We start from the raw sequence: 19659 nt of genomic DNA, 5'->3' as shown, positions 1-19659 counted from the left end.
GATTAAAGAAAATTTATATTTTCATCTTGAAGTTTTCTTATATTTTTAAATTTTTCTAAAAAGTGCTTCTCAAAAAATGTTATATTTGTCCAAAAGAAAGAGTGACACCGCGCTCTGCTGGTTTTCCTGCTCTCAGACTCTTTGCCAGCTCCTGTAACACTGTTAAAGTATTCACTTCAACAGTGATCTTTCTCAGGCCCTCTTCTTTCCTCCTGTCTGAACTATCAACCTCCACTCCCCTCCACATACACCACGCCCTGACTCCATGTATATGTCTGCCCAGAGCACGCTCCTGACCCCAGAACAGAGAGCCCAGATGACATCTCTACCCCATACCTCCTAGACATTTCAAACTTAAATGATCAAAACTGAACTCCATGTCTTCTCCACTCAGCTGCTCATGCCCCCATCTCAGGGAATGTCCCTGCCATTCACCCGAGCCAGAATGCTGGGCATCACCACCTATAGCTATTACCAGGTCTATCAATTCTACCTTCTAATGTATCTTGAAGGTATATACTAGATTTCACCAACGTGTCTTTGGTGAAAACCCTCCAAAGCTTCCCACTGCCTTCAAGATACTATCTAAAACTTCTTCTCCTGGTCTAGGAAGCCTTGAATGATCTGGCCTCTGCTCACTTCCTGCTACTGGGCTTTCCTCAAACCCGGAAATCACTAAGCTCCTTCCTGCCTCCAGGTTCTTCTCACATGCTGCTTCCTCTGCCTGAAACAGTTTCTCCCTCTCTCCGCCTAGTTCTCTCCTACTCTAAGGTCTCAGTCCAGGGGTCCCCTCCTCAGTCCAGATGGAGACCTCCTCCTTGTATACATTCCTATTTTAAAAATATATTGAGGCCGAGCGCGGTAGCTCACACTTGTAATCCCAGCACTTTCGGAGGCCAAGGCGGGCAGACCACCTGAGGTCAGGAGATCGAGACCATCCTGGCCAAAATGGTGAAATCCTGTCTCCACTAAAAATACAAAAATTAGCCAGGCATGGTGGCGTGTGCCTATAAGGCTGAGGCAGGAGAATCGACTGAACCCGGGAGGCGAAGGTTGCAGTGAGCCAAGATCACGCCACTGCACTCGAGCCTGCGTGACAGAGGGAGACTCTGTCTCAAAAAAAAACAAAAAGAAAAAAAAAAAAAAACAGAGAGAAACCTGGACTGATGCTAATATTTGCAGGTAAATTTCTAACACAGGGAAAGAACATTGAAGGGGCCACCTATCACGTTATTTCTGTTTTTATTATATGGCAGCAATTTTTCTATGCACTGGCATATCCAGTGCACTGAACAAAACACAGTATTGGCCCTATGGAGTTTATAATCTAGCAGGGAAAAAACCCAGCCTGTGTGCTCCATGGCTTGCCCAGGCAATTTGTGCACTGCACTCCCTTTCACAGGGACTCTTATACACAATAAATATCTGCTATTAAATAAGTTGAACAGTTTAGTATTTAAATGAATGTACACTGCCTAACTTTTACTAACATAAAAAAAATGTAGGTCCATCAACAATTAACTTACAAAACACTATGTAACAAAATACCTAGTGGAAAGCAAGCTACTGCTATGCTTATTTCTATAATATTTAGCAATACCATGGGCCAGGCATATCCAAGACCCTAGGGATATGCACCAAACAATTCAGCCATGAACAAAACAGAGACGGTCCCTATCTCCAGGAAGCCAGTGCAGCAGGACAAAAGGAATGGCAGGAGGTGATACGACCACTGGGAAGTTTCTAGAACATGATTTAAGGATAACTTTGATGAACATGTGAAGAACAGATTATAAGGAAACCAGTTCTAAAATGAGTTACAATAGCCCAAGTTAACGCAGACAGTAGTGGTGGAGACCATGAGAAGAGATCGGATAAAAGATACATCTCAGAGGTAGAACTTGGTGTTGATGTGCATCTGTCTTGTATTACATCGATGTTTCTGCTTGCTACAAGTATAGTCTGGAAAAGCCATGAAGCTCACTATTACATAGGATTAAATTAGTTTCTACTTGGCCCACTACTTTAAACTTTAACTTCAGTGAGGAAATCTAGTTTCAGATCAGTGGCTCTCATCCCTGCTATCCATTAGAATAGGATATGAAGCTTCTGAAACATATGGATTATTAAACCCCATGGGCCTAAAATTCTAAATCATAGAGACTGAGGTAGGTCTTCTTTTATTTTTCATTTTTCAATTAACTACAGGTAGTGCCAATTCTCAGCTAGGGTTGAGAATTTTGGCTTGAATTCTTAGAGATGAAATATGTAAAATTAGATGACCTGAAAATATTCACATAAATTGTTAGACAAGAAATATGAAAAATGAGACAATCTGAAAATATTTGTATAATTTGACTTGTCTAATTTCAGTACGTTTATATACGCAAAATTAAAGTTCTGCGGACAGAAAAGTTAAAATCTGCAGCAAAGCCAAAAATCACTTCAGGTATAAGACCCAAAGACCAATAACATTTCAATACAAAAAATAAGTTTCTTTAGTTCTTTAGTTAGGTGACTTAAAAATCTCCATTAGTATACATAGCCTAAAGAGATGGTAATATCTTGCTAATACACTTAAACGCATATTACAAACATTAAAATCTGTAAGAGACAAAAGTTTAACTTAATTCTGCATTATTTGACACAGACATTTAGACGGTATAAATAAGACACTAAGCTATATAGATGGTTTAAAGACCAAACAATTTAGTATAGAGATACAAGAGTAAATTATGAAACTAGTATAATAACGGGTAAGTTTGTCATTAACAAACAATACAATAAAATCTAAATAATTTCAGGGGTCTGAATTCCCGTGAAAATGAAATAAAGCAAAACCGAGTGTAGAACAAGTAATCAGATATACTCCTTTGACATAAACGAGGTTATTATAAATATATGAGGTTGTCATTATGACTAGAATGTCTTTCACAGTCCTCTTTATTTATTTATTCAGAGACAGACATGAACACGGCTCATTGCAGCCTTGACCGCCTGGGCCCAAGCAATCTTCCTGCCTCAGCCTTCCGTGTAGCTGGGACCAAAGGTGCAGGCCACCACGTCCAGCTAATTTTTTGACTGTGTGTAGCGACAGGGGTTCACTATGTTGCCCAGGCTGGTCTTGAACCCCTGGGCTCAAATGATCCTCCTGCCTTGACCTCCCAAAGTGCTGGGATGACAGGCGTAAGCCACTGAGCCTGGCCACAGTCCTCTTTAGTAATTCTTCACAAGGGCTGCTACATAAAATGATCTAAATCTTTGCTGAAGTTTTAAGGGTTCTTGTCACTGAAAACTAACCTTTACCCTTTATTTCTGAGAAAATCTTTAGACTGCAATGATAATAACGAACAGCTTGAGGGCAGCAACAGCGCATGTGCTCTAAAAAACAAAAAACAAAACAAAACAAAAATCCTTTGGCTTTCCCCAATTCAAAGTACCCTGTATAAAAACTTTTAAGCCAAAAATCAATTACAGATGTATTTAAAGATTATTCACTTGCAAAAAATGATAACAATCTGATTATGTTTTAAAACTTATCAACGTCGTTTTATTTATAAGTTTTGTACCTATTGAAGAATTAGGGCTCCACAGTCAGGGATTCCTTTGCTGAACGCCCACACACTCTTGCACTCCATTTCCCGTCCCCAATCCCCCCGCAATCATTTACAGGACTCTTTCTTTCCACAAGCCCACAAGCCCCTAGACTCATAGATCCCCATTTAGGAAATTGGTGTAAGGTATCACCAGATTCTGAGCCAGAATAGATACTCAAAAAAAAAAAAAAAATGACTACATAACAAAGAAAAAGATAAAAATTTCAAAAGCAATATCACGTTTTGCTAATGAAAAAAGAATTTAATTCCAATGACAAACAAAACCAGCCAAACATGTACAGAAACAATAGTCCTTAAAAAGTCAATTTAAAAAATGGGTAAAACACCTGTCCACACTATCCTTCCTCTAAGAAACACAAATGGGGCAAGACTCAAGCAAAACTAATCGTCGAAGTCTACTATTCTCTCCTTACTGACCTCCCGGACAGGATAATAACTTTAAGATTTACTGTATTAATCGCGCTAAACTTCTCTCATGTAGGTAATTTCTTTATTCCTCATTCCAATCCTGTGTGTAGATACTATCACCACCTCTACTTTGCAGATGAGAGAACTAAAGCAGAGAGGAACGTAAAGCACTGCCACAAAGTGACAAACCAGGATGCACAGGCCGCTAAGACTGCAAAGCTGGGGAAAGCAGACAGGGCGGCCCGCCTCATCACCCGATTCCGCACTCAACCTACCACGGATCAAAAATATTTGCGATGGAAAAAAATAAATAAATAAAACATACCAATAAAAACTACAAAAAATTTTAAAATACAGTATAACAACTATTTACAGATCACTTACATTGCATTCGGCATTGCAAGTAAGCTAGAAACGATTTAAAAGATTACGGAAGTGGGTAGTTTATATGCAAATACCACGCCATTATATAAGGGAGTTGAAGGAACTTGAACATCGTGGTATACGGAGGAGGGGCTGGAACCAAAGCCCCGGGGATACCGAGGGACGACTGTACTTAGAAAACCTAGTGACAGAGATTCTATAGCGACCCCGACCCAAGACCATCATCCTGCAGATGCCACTGTGCCCAAGGCAGAGCCCCGCGAGGAATCCAGCCCCGAATCCCTGCACCCCAAGTCCCAACGCGGCGTTAAGGATACCAACAGCCAGGATCTTCCCTTCCAGCGCCTCGGGGCTGACCTGCCGCCCGGAGCACTCCAGCAGCTTCCAGAGCCCCTGGACCCCCATGAGGCGGCTGCGTCCTAAGAGCGGACCCCGACAACTTCTACTCTAATTCTTCCACGACGGGCTGCACCGCCGCCTAGGACCCCGGGAGGAAGCCCTCCCTGCTCCTACACAACAAAGATGGCAAATAATACAGAAGCCACGGTTTTCCAGTGGGGGACGGCACTAATGGGAGCGCATTAAAGCGGAGAGACTCCGGCTGCAACACGTCTCAGCAGCTGTCACCGCCTCCCGGAAGAAAGACAGGTCCAGAGAATGGCCGTTGGCGGGGAGGGCAGGGCGTCGCCTCGCCCAGCGCTTAGGCCCAAACGTCTTCGCCGCTAATGGAAGACCGGGGTGCAAGGGCCACGCAGGCGACGGAAACAGCCAGAAGATGTCCCTGCGACACCTCTCGCCTTCGCTGGTGGGTCCGCAAACCCACGAAAAATGGGCCCGCTCGGTTTCCGTCTAATACGACGCTCAGGGCGGAAGCCCCGCCTCCGCACATGACGTATATTTTCTGCGCTTGCAGCACTCCGGAAGTGAGAAGTTTAGCCCCAGTGTTGATCCCTTGGTGGTTACTTGCTTCCGCCACGCTGGCATCCTGAAGGCGTTAAGCATTAAAACAATGTGCAAAAGTGCCTTCTTGGTGGGGTAACGGGCTTTTGTTTTTGTTTGAGACAGGGTCTCACGCTGTCGCCCATACTGGAGTCCAGTGGCGCGTTCGTAGCTCACTGCAGCCTGGAACTCCTGCTGTCCGAGCTCAAGCGACTCTCCCTTCTCAGCCTCTCAAGTAGCTGGGACCGCAGGTGCGCACCACTATGCTTGGCGAATTATTTTTTTAGAAATGAGGTGTCCCTGTGTTGCCCAGGCTGGGAGCTATTTTCTACACGCTTTTTTAGTATCGGTTTCTACCTTTGCGCCGCCATGTGTGAAGATACTTAACACGAAGTGTTGTTTTACACGTGAAGAGACAACCAAAAGGTGGATGCCTTCTTGGTTTTGTACTATTTATTTATATGCTAGCACGTAGTAACTAAAGAATAATAAAATTTAAAGCCTGTGAAAATGTTGGGGTCCCAAAATTACTAAGCAAAAGGGAAAAGTCAAGCTGGGAACTGCTCAGGGCAAAACCTGCCTCCCATTCTAGTCAGTCATCCTTCTGCTCGCTGAGATAGATGCATATTCTGATTGTCTCCTTTGGAAAGGCTTATCAGAAACTCGTATGCAGCCATTTGTCTCTCATCTACCTGTGACCTAGAAGCCCTTCGTGCTTCCGAGTTGTCCCCACCTTTCTGGAAGGAACCAGTGTACTTACATATGTTGATTGATGTCTCCTGTCTCCCTAAAATGTATAAAACCAATCTGTGCCCCGACCACCTTGGGCACATGTCATCTGGACTTCCTGGGGCTGTGTCACAGGTGCGCCTCCTTAACGTTGGCAAAATAAACTTTCTAAATTAACTGAGACCTGTCCCAAATTTTGGGGGTTCACAAGCCTTAATCCTTGACATACAGTTTAGTTTTCTTCAGCATCTAAAATTTATAATGCCGCGGCTTGTAGATCAGAAAGGACTAGAAATCAATTAACAGAGTAACCCCAGAAAAGGCCACAGCTCTGGAACCCTCAGGCCAAGATTCAAATCCCCGCATCGTGCCTCACTATGGTGTTTAGCATTCCTGAAGTCACATTTGTTCAGAATTTGTGTCTCCATCAGTAATCAGGGCATAAAACCAACCTTGCAGACTTTAGTAAGTATTCAAGGTGTTACATGCAACGCACTTAGCACTAGTAACTACTCAATAAAGGATAGTATTAGCATCCATATTTGTTCAAATTGGAACTAAATTTAAACTCAGTGAAAAGGCTGACTTAAGGGAGCAGGCAATTTTTTAAAGACTTCTTTATAACAGAAGTATATGGGAAATTGATTTTTATTTTTTTACTTTTTATTTTTTTGACAGGGTCTCAATCTGTCGCCCAGGCTGGAGTGCAGTAGTGCAGTCTCAGTTTACTGCAACTTCCACCTCTCAGGCTCAAGTGATGCTCCTGCCTCAGCCTCCCGAGTAGTTGAGATTACAGGCCCCCATCACCACGCCCTGATTTTTTTTTTTTTTGAGACAGGGTCTTGCTTTGTTGCCCAAACTGGTCTCAAACAATCCTCCTGCCTCAGTCTCCCAAAGTGCTGGAGTTAGAGACATGAGCCACCGTGCTCCGTGGAGAAATCCATTTTTAGCAAAACCACTTCAATGCTCAATAAGATGGTTCACAGTGGCCATGTTTGGTTGACCTAGTCAAAACTAATTTGCTACAGGAATAATCCTGACAAAGTGTTTTTTGCATTTCCTCCATATGTAAAGTAATCCCCAGAAAATGTTCCCAGTTGTTATTTTACTGAGAGTAATATAACTGCCTGTTCAGTATTTGTCTCTTCCCCATGGTAAACTGTAAACTTACTGAAACGAAGAACGATTTTGTTGACTGCTATATCCCCCAATCCTGGCACTTAGCAGTTCTGTAAATATTGCCTAAATGACCTCTTAAGCCTCTAGTCTAAAGCTCTCCAGTGCACCTTGCAGTCTGCTGAAAGAATCTGCTTGGAGGTTAGGCTGATAATTCATTCAGATCTCATCTGAGCCATATGTTGCCTTGTGTTAGGGTCTGAATTGTGTCCTCCAAAATTCATCTGTGGAAGCCTGAGTACCTCAGAATGTGACTATCTGAAGACACAGCATTTAAAAATGATTAAATTGAAATGAGGCCATTAGGATAGGCCCTAAATCCAGTTTGACTGGTGTCTTTGTAGAAAGAGGAAATTGGGCCACAGGGAGAGACTCCAGGGATGATAGGCACAGAGGAAAGGCCTTGTGAGGACACAGTGAGAAGGCGGCCCTCTGCAGGTGAAGGAGACAGGCCTCAGAAGAAACCAAACCTGCCTGCTCCTGGACTTCTAGTTTCCAGAACCATGAGAAAATAAATTTCTGTTGTTTATGCCACCCTGTCTGTGGTGTTTTGTTACGGTATCCCTCAGAAACTAAGACACTGTGATCCTAGGCAGGTTTCTTCACCAATGAAAGCCTCAGTTTCTGCCAGTAAAATTAGAATGCCACCAACATCTTGTTCATGTTGTTGCTGAGCTATTTAAGAACTGACCTGGTAATGGTGTATAATTTAGTTTGTTGAGTGAATCGCTGGTACAGGAGGGGTGGGAGTGTTATTGGTAAAGTTGAGATGCAGAATGTGATGGATCCTAGAATAGCTGCCTGAGCCCCTCCAGTCTGGGAGAAGACAAGTTGGCAAGTATTTTAGGTGCTGCACCAACTTGGCCTAATGATGGCACACAGTTCTTTAACAGTAATAGCAGTAGGGAAAGGAATTGCTGCAGAATTTGATCTAAATAAACTTTTTTTTTTCTGCCTGTGAGCTGGGTAAAAATAAATAGCCAACATAGGCATTTGAGTATTGTAAGTACTTTTAAAACCAAAGCAAAGGCTGGGCACGGTGGCTCACGCCTGTAATCCCAGCACTTTGGGAGGCCGAGGCAGGCAGATCACTTGAGGCCGGGAGCTCGAGACCACCCTGGCCAACATGGTGAAACCCAGTCTCTACTAAAAATACAAAAATTAGCCGGGCATGGTGGTGCATGCCTGTAATCCCAGCTACTCGGGAGGCTGAAGCAGGAGAACCACTTGAACCCGGGAGGCGGAGGTTGCAGAGAGCACCACTGCACTCCAGCCTTGGCGATAGAGCGAGACTCTGTCTCAAAAAAATAAAGCAACATTCTTGAATATGAAATATTCTTTTGAAGAAACAGCAACTAAGGGGTGCATATGTGATTTAAAAGGAATTAGCTCCTTAAGATGCTATCTAAAGGGCTCTCTCTAAAGACTCTGAATAGTAAAATTCACATCTTTTGGAATAATAGCAAGCTCTTAAATAGCACTTCCTATCTACAAAGCACTGTTCTAACCACGACATGTATTAGCTTATTCTTCAAAATCATTTATAAAGTAGATACTATTACCCCCACTTTACTAATGAGGAAATAGGCACAGAAAAAAAATTAACCTTAACTTGCCTATATCACTATAGGTGATATAGCTTGTAAGTGCAGAGCCAGTATTTGAACTTTCATTGTATCTATAGGATTCCTAAGAGCTGACCAAGAAATCAAATATCAAGGGAATTTTACTAATCTTCTAAGAGAAGTATGCAGTAACTCTTGCTTACAGCTTCTGCGGGAAAGATAATCTCACTAAACTCAAACCTCACTGTGCTCTTAATAACTGGAAAGCCAAACCTGGAAGCCAAACTTAGAACAGATCAAGACTTTTATAAAAATTGATTATGGTCAATAGTCTGAATAACTCATCCTCTTTTTCTAGGTGTCTCCCTATCCTTTAATTTCTTATTTTATTTTGCATTTTTCTCCTTTCCTCTTGGTTCTTCCTACCTACCTCTTCTCTGAAATATTCAGTTGAACTGTATGAAATTGCTAATATTCAACCATTTTTGACCTACAAAGATGACAACTTCATTTGGTTCAAGCTAATAAAAGAATCAAATTTTCTATTTCCTATTAAATTAGAAATCTAAAATTACAGTCATCATAATGCATATTGTTTCATTAATTATAAAAGGCTCAAGATGGTTTCTTATAATGTACCAGTTGAGCAGAATTGACAAATTATCATGTACTTCAAAGACACAATGGTACTTTCTACCTAAAACAAAGGCTTAAAAACATTCATATAATTAAAAGTAGAAAACAAAACTTTATTTGATGAAATCTTTTTAAAAGTTCCAGTATGAAGTAACAAAATCAACAACCTACAAATCTCTTTCAGTCCTTTGCATTTCAAGCAAAATATTCTCTTCAGAAAAATGACCATTTCATAATATATATCCGCTTCTGTAGGCTAGGCATGTACGAGTGAACAAATGGATATAAAATTCAAGAAAAAAAATGAAAATATTTTAAAAATAAAAATCTGAACCTTTTCCTTGAGGTGTATTGCGATATGGTTACCAACACATTCAGCACCTTGTAATCACCAAGTTACTGATTTGAGTCCTGGAACAAGACCCTAAAATTAAAGAACAAGAGATCCTAGTCATTTGTGAGTCACAGGTTGGCAGCAGAAGAAAAACCGACAGCAACTAGAGGAGCTCAAATACATGAAATTCACGCTTCTGAAATATTTAATACTCACTTCAAACAGCTAATTGTATGATTTTAAAAAAGGAAACAGCTCAGAGTCTGGAATATGGGTAGTTGTCCTCTGAGTGACTTGGGCATTTCTTATGCATCTTCAGTACTGTTATCAACATATGACTCCATACTGAGAGAGCAATCAAATATCAGGAGATCTCGTTTCACAGATAACCTTGGGTATAGAAACTTAAGGTGCCAATTGTTCTTTTACTTTACCCCTAAGGCAAACGTCATCTAGACTTATAAAAGTCTTTCGAGACCTAAGGTTCTTGTCAATATTTGATTATTACAAAACACATCAAGAAATTCAAAAAATCTGAATCAATGCACTAAGTCACCCACTTGCACCAAAAAAAAGGATCAGTTTTTTTTGTTGTTGTTGTTGTTGTTTTTGAGACGGAGTCTTGCCCTGTCGCCCAGGCTGGAGTGCAGTGGCGCGATCTCCGCTCACTGCAAGCTCCACCTCCTGGGTTCACGCCATTCTCCTGCCTCAGCCTCTCGAGTAGCTAGGACTACAGATGCCCACCACTACACCCAGCTAATTTTTTGTATGTTTAGTAGAGACGGGGTTTCACCATGTTAGCCAGGATGGTCTCAATCTCCAGGATCAGTGTCTTGAGTCTTTTCTCTTTTGCCTCTTAGTCAGAATCCTAAGAACATAACCAGGAAACAAATGAGGCAAGCAAGATCCTGCTATAAATCAAAGAACTACTAGACTCATGAAATAATTTTAAATGTGTGTTAACCATGAGTGAAAACTAGAAATTGACAGCCCCAATTTTTTTTTTAAGGGCAGATGGTACTTTACATCTTGGTCTTAGGCATAAAACTATCTGTAACAAATGTCTAGGGATCGAGTCATTAAAAAAGTCACTTCATGCTTAAGTATTTCAAATCTTGATGCTATTAAGTGAATTTGTGTTTCACTTATTTAGACAACAGTTGTAATTTTATTGAATTTTGTGAAATTTTCTGTCCAGATTTTATACTCTTAACTTGAAAGGACAATAATCTGTGCTTATCTGCTTATATATCTGAAATCACCCACCATAATCATATACAAGCTTAGTATCTGGAGAACTACAAGGTTATTTTTTATACCACAAGATCTGCTCCTATTTAATGTAGGCTTACTAAAATCTTCTACTGTCTTTATACAGTCCTGTATATAGCAGTTTCATATATAATGCCAGCTGTTCAGTACCAAGCATAGTCAATCATTCCCATCGTAATCACTGTAACCCTGGTAACCACTGTTCCTTCTCTCATGGATACTAGACATCTTTTTCCATGCTGAGTCCTGATGGAAACTAGCACTGAAAGACCGGCCCAGACGCCCATGCTGCTTCTTGGAAATATTGTCTTCACTCTCAGATTTGGCAATTCCCTGGGCATGTGTTGGAGGTTGTGATTCTTGTCTAATGGTTCCAAATGGAAAGTTCCAAAGGCCAAATCTTTGCCAACTAAGTCTCTGGAATGCTATGATGCAATGCAAATTTCCCCCAACCTGAGAAGAAAAAAAAGTTGGGTGAAGAAAATAAAGGGAAATTAATTGTATTAATTTGTAGGTCCCTATGAACTCCCTTGTTTCTTTTTTTACTTCACCTGGCTCAAAATGGTACTTTCCTTCCAGGCATCATCAGACCACCTTATCCTGCACCTTTTCTAACACCTGCCTTTACAAAATATAACAATGCCCACTGGAGCCAAAACACCTTCCTCCCCATGCCTCTCTACTACTCACTCCCAACACATGCTAGAGAACTTCCCCATCTGCCTAATTCAAACACCAAGATCATTCCTTTTCCTCTCTCTCCTATTCTTCATATAGTTATATGAGTAAGATTGCATCAATAAGATATCATTTCCTGAGAGCCTCTCCCAAAGCCTTGTTTGTACACATGACTCTGCCACAAGGCCACAGTTAATCTGGCCCAAGCTGGGCTAAGACTATGGAACTGAACCCAAGACAGGTCAGTCTCAGTCTAGACTGTTCATCTAAAAAAGACACATAAATTGAAAGACGATGATCTTAAGAAGAAAGTGACAAAAGGAAAGCTAAGAACAATATATAGCCCCCAAAAGAGTGAAGCAGACTACCAGCTACTTGGCCCTTGCTATCATTCCAATACCTGCTACCATCTACCATTCCTTTATGACTCCAGGTTATACCCCTTGCCCTTGGGTTTTAAAGACAGCCCTGTGTCCTTAAAATAATTTTCACTCCTCTATCAAATATAGGTTTCTGTTATTTGCAACCTAAAGAGTGCTAAGTAAAACACCACATTTTGGTCAGCTGGGAAATGCCTTCAGACACAATGGTGTTCTTCTTACCTTCTTTGTTTTTCTATACTGCAGTCCCCTCTCTAAGTGCCGGATATCCAGGTATTCCGGATTTTGAGTGTTTAGATCAGTAACAATATCTGCCCATCTATAGTTAAGAAGAAAGGATAAAGCACAATTTTCTTTAGGTCTAAAGTATCATTGCAATGGAATTTTTCATGAGCAAGTTGCTGCAATATTATCACAGCAATAATTGGCAGTAATTCTCTTATCTCAACATTGTTTCATCTACTAAACTGTAATAACTTCTAGTTTTATAACAATTCTGTTTATCCAACCGTTGCCAAGGTTTTCAGTATACAATTGTTTACTCTTCCTACAGAATAAATAAATACCAACATGTTAGATGACATCCTGCAGGCTAAAGCAGCAATATGCTATATTTCCTTTTCAATTACAGTCAAGTCCACTTTTAAAAGAATGTAAAGTTAATATGTCTCTATTAGGAGACAACACAATTGTGCAGAAAATCCAAGGGAATTACAAAACAACTACTAGAACTAAAAGGATTTGGTAAAGATGTAAGATTCAAGGTCTACATAGGAAAATCAATTGTATTTTTGTATTCAACCAGCAAATAATGAAGAAATGAAATTTTAAAAAAATCAATTTACAATAGCATCAAAAAGTATAACACACTGAGGAAAACCTTTTTATTGCAATATCTTTTTTAAGTTTTACTTCAATTGTTTTTGGGGGTACAGCTGGGTTTTGGTTATACCAATAAGTTCTTCGGTGGTGATTTCTGAGATTTTAGTGCACCCGTCATCCAAGCAGTGTACACTGAATCCAATATGTAGTCTTTTATCTCTCACCCGCCTCCCAGACTGCCCTCAGGAGTCCCCAAAGTCCATTATATCATTCTTATGCCTTTGCATCCGCATAGCTTAGCTCCCACTTAAAGTGAAAACGTATGATATTTGGTTTTCCATTCCTGAGTTACTTCACTTAGAATAATGGCCTCCGGCTCCACCCAAGTTGTTGCAAAAGACATCATTTCATTCCTTTTCATGGCTGAGTAGTATTCCGTGGTATATACATACCACATTTTCTTTATCCACTCATTGGTTGATGGGCACTTAGGTTGATTCTCCATCTTTGCAACTGCGAATTGTACCACTATAAACGTGTGTGCCTGTGTGTTTTTCATATGACTTATTTTCCTTTGGGCAGATACTCAGTAGTGGGATTGCTGGATCAAATGGTAGATCTACTTTTAGTTCTTTAAGGAATCTCCATACTGTTTGTCATAGTGATTGTACTAATTTACATTCCCACCAGCAGTGTAATAGAACACATTGAGAAAAAATGTTTAATAAAAGACATAAAACTCCATACTGAAAAAATTTTTTTTAAAGTTGAAATTAAAGCTCTAATTAAGTAAAGATATAGTCCATGTTGTTATGATGTCAATTCTCCCAAAACTAAACTATGAATTCTTTCTTTCTTTATGAGACAGGGTCTCACCTTATCACTTAGGGAGGAGTGCAGTGGTGCAATCTCAGCTCACTGCGGCCTCGATCTCCCAGGCTCAGTTGATCCTCCCCCCTCAGCCTCCCGAGTAGCTGAGACTACACGCACATGCCACCATGCCTGGCTAATTTTTGTCGTTTTAGTAGAGATGGGGTTTCGCCATATTGCCAAGGCTGGTCTTGAACTCCTGAGCTGAAGTGATCCTCCCACCTAAGTGCTGGGATTACGGGCGTGAGCCACCGCGCCCAGCCGAAATTATGAATTCTATAGATTCTATCCTCATCAAAATCTTTACAGGCTCTAATTAAAAAGACAAATTCTAAAATTTTTATAGAAAAGCCAAGGTCCTAGAAGAGCCAAAACAATCTTTAAGAAAAAGAAAAATTCAGAGAATTCGTGCTATCTAATTTCAGGATTTAGTATAAACAACAATTGAGAGTGTGGCATCGGTAAAAGGACAGACAGATTAGTAGGACAGGGTCCAGAAACAGCCCACACATACAGTTTTCAGCAGAGGCACCAAAGAATTTAAATAAGGAAAGGAAAATCTTTGTAAACAAATAGTGCTAGAATAACTAGATAAACACTGGGGGAAAAAATCAAAGTTGAGCTCTACCACATACCACACACAAAAGGTAATTAAGGCCAGGCATGGTGGCTCACATCTGTAATCCCGGCCCTTTGGGAGGCCAAGGAGGTAAGATCACTTGAGTCCAGGAGTTTGAAACCAGCCTGGACAACACAGCAAGACTCTGTCTCTACAAAAAAGTTTTAAAATTAGTAGGGCATGGGGGCACACATCTGTGGTCTCAGCTACTCAGGAGACTGAGGTGGGAGGATCACTTGAACCCAGGAGGTCGAGGCTTTAGTGAGCCATGATCACACCACTGTTCTCTGGCCTGGGTGATAGAGAGAGACCCTGTCTCAAAACAATAATAGAAATGGATCAGAAATCTAAACATAAAATCTATAAAGCTTCTAGAAAAAAATAGGAAAGCATCTTTGAGGTCGTGGGGTAGGCAAAAATTTCCTATAGAGGCACAAAACATATGAAAGAAGAAAATTGATCAAATAAATTTAATTAAGATTAATTAGAATCAGAACTTCTGTTCATCAGAAGGTTTACAACCACTTTGGAGAATTTTCTCACAGTTTCTTAAATATACATCTATACTATGAATCAGCAATTCTAGTCCTAGGTGTCTTCCAGGAGAACAAAACATATATCCTCTAAAAGACTTGTACAACAAAAGTGACTTCTCCATACAAAGGAAATGATTTGGCCATATAAAGGAATGAAGTTCTAATCCATGCTAAAACATGGATGACATTGAAAACACTGTATTAAGTGAAAGAAGCCAGGTACAAAATGCTACATACTGTATGACACCATTTATACGAAATGTCAAGAACAGGCAAATCCCAGCCAGGCGCGGTGGCTCATGCCTGTAATCCCAACACTTTGGGAGGCTGAGGCGGATGGATCACTTGATATCAGTAGTTTGAGACCAGCCTGGCCAACATGGCGAAACCCCGTCTCTACGAAAAATATAAAAATTAGCTGGGCGTGATAGCGGGCGCCTGTAAGCCCAACTACTCAGGAGGCTACGGCAGGAGAATCTCTTGAACCTGGGAGATGAAGGTTCAGTGAGCTGACATCACACCACTGCACTCCCACCTAAGTGACAGAAAGAGACTCTGTCTTAAAAAAACCAAACAAACAAACAAACAAGAATAGGCAAATCCCTAGAGACAGAAGGTAGATCAGTGGTTGCCAGGGCTCAGGGAATACGGAGTGACTGCCAAGGGGTATGGGGTTTCTTTCTGGAGTGATGAAAATGTTCTGCAATTATATAGTGGTGATTGGTGCAGAACCCTGTAACTATAATAAAATCTATGGAATTGTACACTTTTTCCCCATTTTTTGAGGCAGGATCTCATTCTGTCACCCAGATGAGAGTGCAGCGGTATGATCACAGCTTATTACAGCCTCAATCTCCTAGGCTCAAGCAATCCTCTTGCCTCATTTTTTAATTTTTTTGTAGAGACATGGTCTCACTACGTTGCCCAGGTTGGCCTTGAACTCCTGGGCTCAAGCGATCCTCCCACCTCAGCCTCCCAAAGTGCTGGGATTACAGGCATGAGCCACCGCGCATGGTGGATGCGGTGAACTTTATGGTATGTGAATTATATTTTAACAAAATTTTTATATAATTTGTTTCAAGGCTTGTACATGAATGTTCCTAAGAGCTTCATTGACAAGAGACCAAACCTCAAAACAATCCAAATGCCCATCAACAGGAAAATGGAAAACAAATTGCAGCATGCTTATGCAACAGAATACTACTCAGCAATAAAAAAAAAAACTCTTGATACACGTGACACAATGGAGGAATCTCAAAAATGTTACTTAAGATATTGATGCAAAAATAATATTGTCTGATTCTCTTTACATGGAATTCAAGAAGAGGCAAAACAAATCTGTAGTGACAGAAATCAGAAGAGGGGCTTTCTATGGAGATTGATAGGAGTAGAGAGTGAGAGTATTTTCCATGGCAATGAATGTGTACCACATCCTATTTGGGTGGTGATTATACAGGTGCATTCATTTATCAAACTAATTATATACAACTAAGATCTGTGCATTTCACTGTATCTAAATGTTACCTCAATTAAAGAAAATAAAGGGAAGTTAACATACTTTTTACAGTGAATGGCAGGATGTTTTCTACTTGATTCCCCAATTAAGATCCAATATTCAACTTCCTGTGGCGAGAGAGGTCCCCTGCTAAATATAAAATACATTCACAGTACGTTTAATAGTTACTCCCTTGAGTATATTGCTTCAAATATATATTAATAAAAGGCATACTAGAGTGTATTCAAACCTGGCATTCATTCATCAAGAACGGACATTAGAGCTTAGGTGAGGGCAAATTTCTACAGGCCATTAAAGAGAATTCACAAATTAAATTTCAGCCTTAATCCTCTATTCAAAATCTAGGGCTATAAAATGTTTTAATATACCACCTCTAAAATTCTAGGAGGAAAAAAAAATCCTGGAATGCTATCTGCATTTTTCCACTACTTTTCTCCTTTCACTATGAATTCAAGACATCTCAAAATGCATCCTAAAAATGAAACCCTAAAGCAATGAAGTCTTTAAACACACTGATGTCCTAAACCCATCCCTGGACATTCTAATTCAAATAGGTCTGGAGTAGAGCCTGGGGATTTATATAGTTTTTTTTAAGAAAATCTCACATGATTCTTAGGTACAGGCAGAAGTGAGGGACTCTCTTTTAAAGGGTACAAAGTTGGTTTAAAACCATGATTTATATTTGATAAATGTCTGAAATAAGGTGAAGCTGCAGGATGAAATCATAAAAGAAACACACAGTATACCTCACTTATAAGAAATTCCACCTCCAGAAAGATGAACAAAGCATTTCAGCATTGGGAGAGAACAAGAGAGTTCCCTCTTGCTCCTTATTCACAAAACACAACTTCCAGATTCCTGGTTCTCCCAGGTCATTCCAACCTGTCTCAGAATCCCTCTCTTCCCCAAACCCGAGGGGCCTTTGAGTGGGACTCCAAAGCCACATGGCCTCCAGCCCCAAATAAGCCATCCTGGCTGGGTGTGGTGGCTCACGTCTATAATCCAAGCACTTTGGGAGACTGACATGGTCAGATCACTGGAGCCCAGGAGTTCAAGACCAGCCTGGGCAACATGGTGAAACCCTGAAACCCCATCTCAAAATTAGCCAGGTATGGTGGTGTGTACCTGTAGTTCCAGCTACTCAGGAGGCTGAGGTGGGAGGATCACTTAAGCCCAGGAGGTCGAGGCTGCAGTGAGCTATGATCTCACCACTGCACTCCAGTCTGGGCAATACAGCAAGGCCTTGTCTGAAAAAAAAAAAAAAAAAAAAAAAAAAAAAAACCCATCCTATCCCCATGACCAAGCCAATCCCTTTGCTCAAAGTACTCATGGCTTGTGTTTTCACCAATTCTTTCTTTCTTTCTTTCTTTTTTTTACAGAAAGGATCTCGCTCTGTTGCCCAGGCTGGAGTGCAGTGGCATGATCTCAGCTCAGGCGATCCTCCCGTCTCAGCCTCCCAAGTAGCTGGGACTACAGGTGCATACCAACACACTCAGCTAACTTTTGTATTTTTTTAAGAGACAGGGTCTCACTATGTTGCCCAGGCTGGTCTTGAACTCCTGGGTGCAAGCAATCTGCCTGCCTCAGCCTCCCAAAATGATGGGATGATGGGATTACACCACTGCACCCCACCCACCAATTCTTAACTAGATACTTCTCCCTTGGCTTTCAACCATCCTGGTATTATCTCAACCCATCATAAGGAAAAGTGGCTAAGCAGGAAAAAAACCATTAAAACTTAGTCACCTTCTCTTTCTTAGGGATCATCTCTTCCACAAAGATGCAAGTTTACCAGTAAAGTTATATAGTTAATAAAACAGAAACTCTAGATTAGGCAAAAAAGAAATATAACCATGAAAGTCATGTAGTTTCTGACATTGGAAATAAAAATTGGCTCAGAGCTTCCTTGCAATCAGGACAAAGGGGGAACCCAGACAAATTCCATATTCTTCACTTTAAGAAAAGAAGATGCTTTTTAATTTACTCAGTTGTGACAATCTTCTTGACACTAGATTCTGTAATATATTGTTCATGTGGGACGTTGGATGAGGCACTGTGACATAGTCTATAAAATCCTTTGCAACTGTTTTATAATAAATGTAAAAATTACTTTTCAGGAAGGGTGTGGTGGCTCACACCTGTAATCCCAGCACTTTGGGAGGCCCAGGAATAAGGACCACTTGAGGCCAGGAGTTTGAGACCAGCCTGCACAACATAGCAAGACCCCGTCTCTATAGAAAACACAAATTAAAAAATTTAATGAGCTGGGCATGGTGGTGCATGCCTGTAGTTCTAGCCACTCAGGAGGCTGAGGCAGAAGGATTGCTTGAGGCCAGGAGTTTGAGGCAGCAGTGACCTATAATTACACCATTGCACTCCAGCCTGGATGACAGAGTGAGACCCTGTCTCTAAGAGAAAAACAAGTGACTTTTCAAATGACTTTTTCCTATAATGACTGAACAACAGTATCTAAATGGATATTTTCAACAGCACAATTAACTAAATGCAATTCTGCAGAAGAATAAGTCATAATGTTTAAAGAATAGTCTAACTTGATGTCAGGAAAACAGATGGCCAAGCCTCCCAATATCACAGACTTTGAAAATTTTTTAATTTTTTTAATTTTTTTTTTGCAAGTTCTGCCTCCCAGGTTCACGCCATTCTCCTCCCTCAGCCTCCCGAGTAGCTGGGACTACAGGCGTCTGCCACCACGCACAGCTAATTTTTTTTTTTTTTTGTATTTTTAGTAGAGACGGGGTTTCACCGTGTTAGCCAGGATGGTCTCGATCTTCTGACCTCGTGATCCGCCCACCTCGGCCTCCCAAAGTGCTAGGATTACAGGCGTGAGCTACCGCACCCATCTATTTTTTAATATTTCTTAAAATGCACTTTCTAAAACATGTCAATGCTTACCTGAATGCTTTATTAGCTTTAACAGGGGTTGCTTCGAAGCCAATTGGACAAAAATAATGATTTTGGCAATGATAGATATAAGCCAGCGATTCATCTTTCAATCCACGGGTTAACTTTGACAGGGCCCCTGAAGCTATTAAAAACAAACAAACAAACAAACAAACTGAAAGCCCATAAAGCAGTGTCCATGCTTTACACAAAGGACTGGTTAAGGGCTTAAGGACAGAAAAGACATTACTTGGAATACACTGACACTGCTGGGGAA

At 40.7% G+C, this 19659-nt stretch overlaps 2 protein-coding genes across 10 annotated transcripts in view; both read right to left on the bottom strand.

Moving 5' to 3' along the window:
- Positions 1–6757, bottom strand: part of ERCC5 (ERCC excision repair 5, endonuclease) — a 31701-nt gene extending 24944 nt beyond the window's left edge. Inside the window, exon 1 of the mRNA XM_014347484.5 lies at positions 4727–6757. Coding sequence (XP_014202970.1) covers positions 4727–4814 — 88 coding nt within the window. The 5' untranslated portion in view covers positions 4815–6757. The remainder of the gene's footprint in view (positions 1–4726) is intronic.
- A 2789-nt stretch (positions 6758–9546) lies between these two features.
- BIVM (basic, immunoglobulin-like variable motif containing) overlaps positions 9547–19659 on the bottom strand; it is a 42755-nt gene continuing 32642 nt past the window's right edge. For all 9 annotated transcript variants that reach the window (XM_008957444.5, XM_008957448.5, XM_008957445.5 and 6 more), the window contains 4 exons: positions 19395–19527; positions 16524–16610; positions 12341–12437; positions 9547–11513 (listed from right to left, as the gene is read on the bottom strand). In XM_008957444.5, coding sequence (XP_008955692.2) covers positions 11220–11513; positions 12341–12437; positions 16524–16610; positions 19395–19527 — 611 coding nt within the window. In that variant the 3' untranslated portion in view covers positions 9547–11219. The remainder of the gene's footprint in view (positions 11514–12340; positions 12438–16523; positions 16611–19394; positions 19528–19659) is intronic.

This window comes from Pan paniscus, chromosome 14 (genome assembly GCF_029289425.2).
Source record: "Pan paniscus chromosome 14, NHGRI_mPanPan1-v2.0_pri, whole genome shotgun sequence".
NCBI lineage: Eukaryota > Metazoa > Chordata > Mammalia > Primates > Hominidae > Pan > Pan paniscus.
Note: the sequence above shows the minus strand (reverse complement) of the source record. Positions and strands in the feature narration are given on the sequence as shown.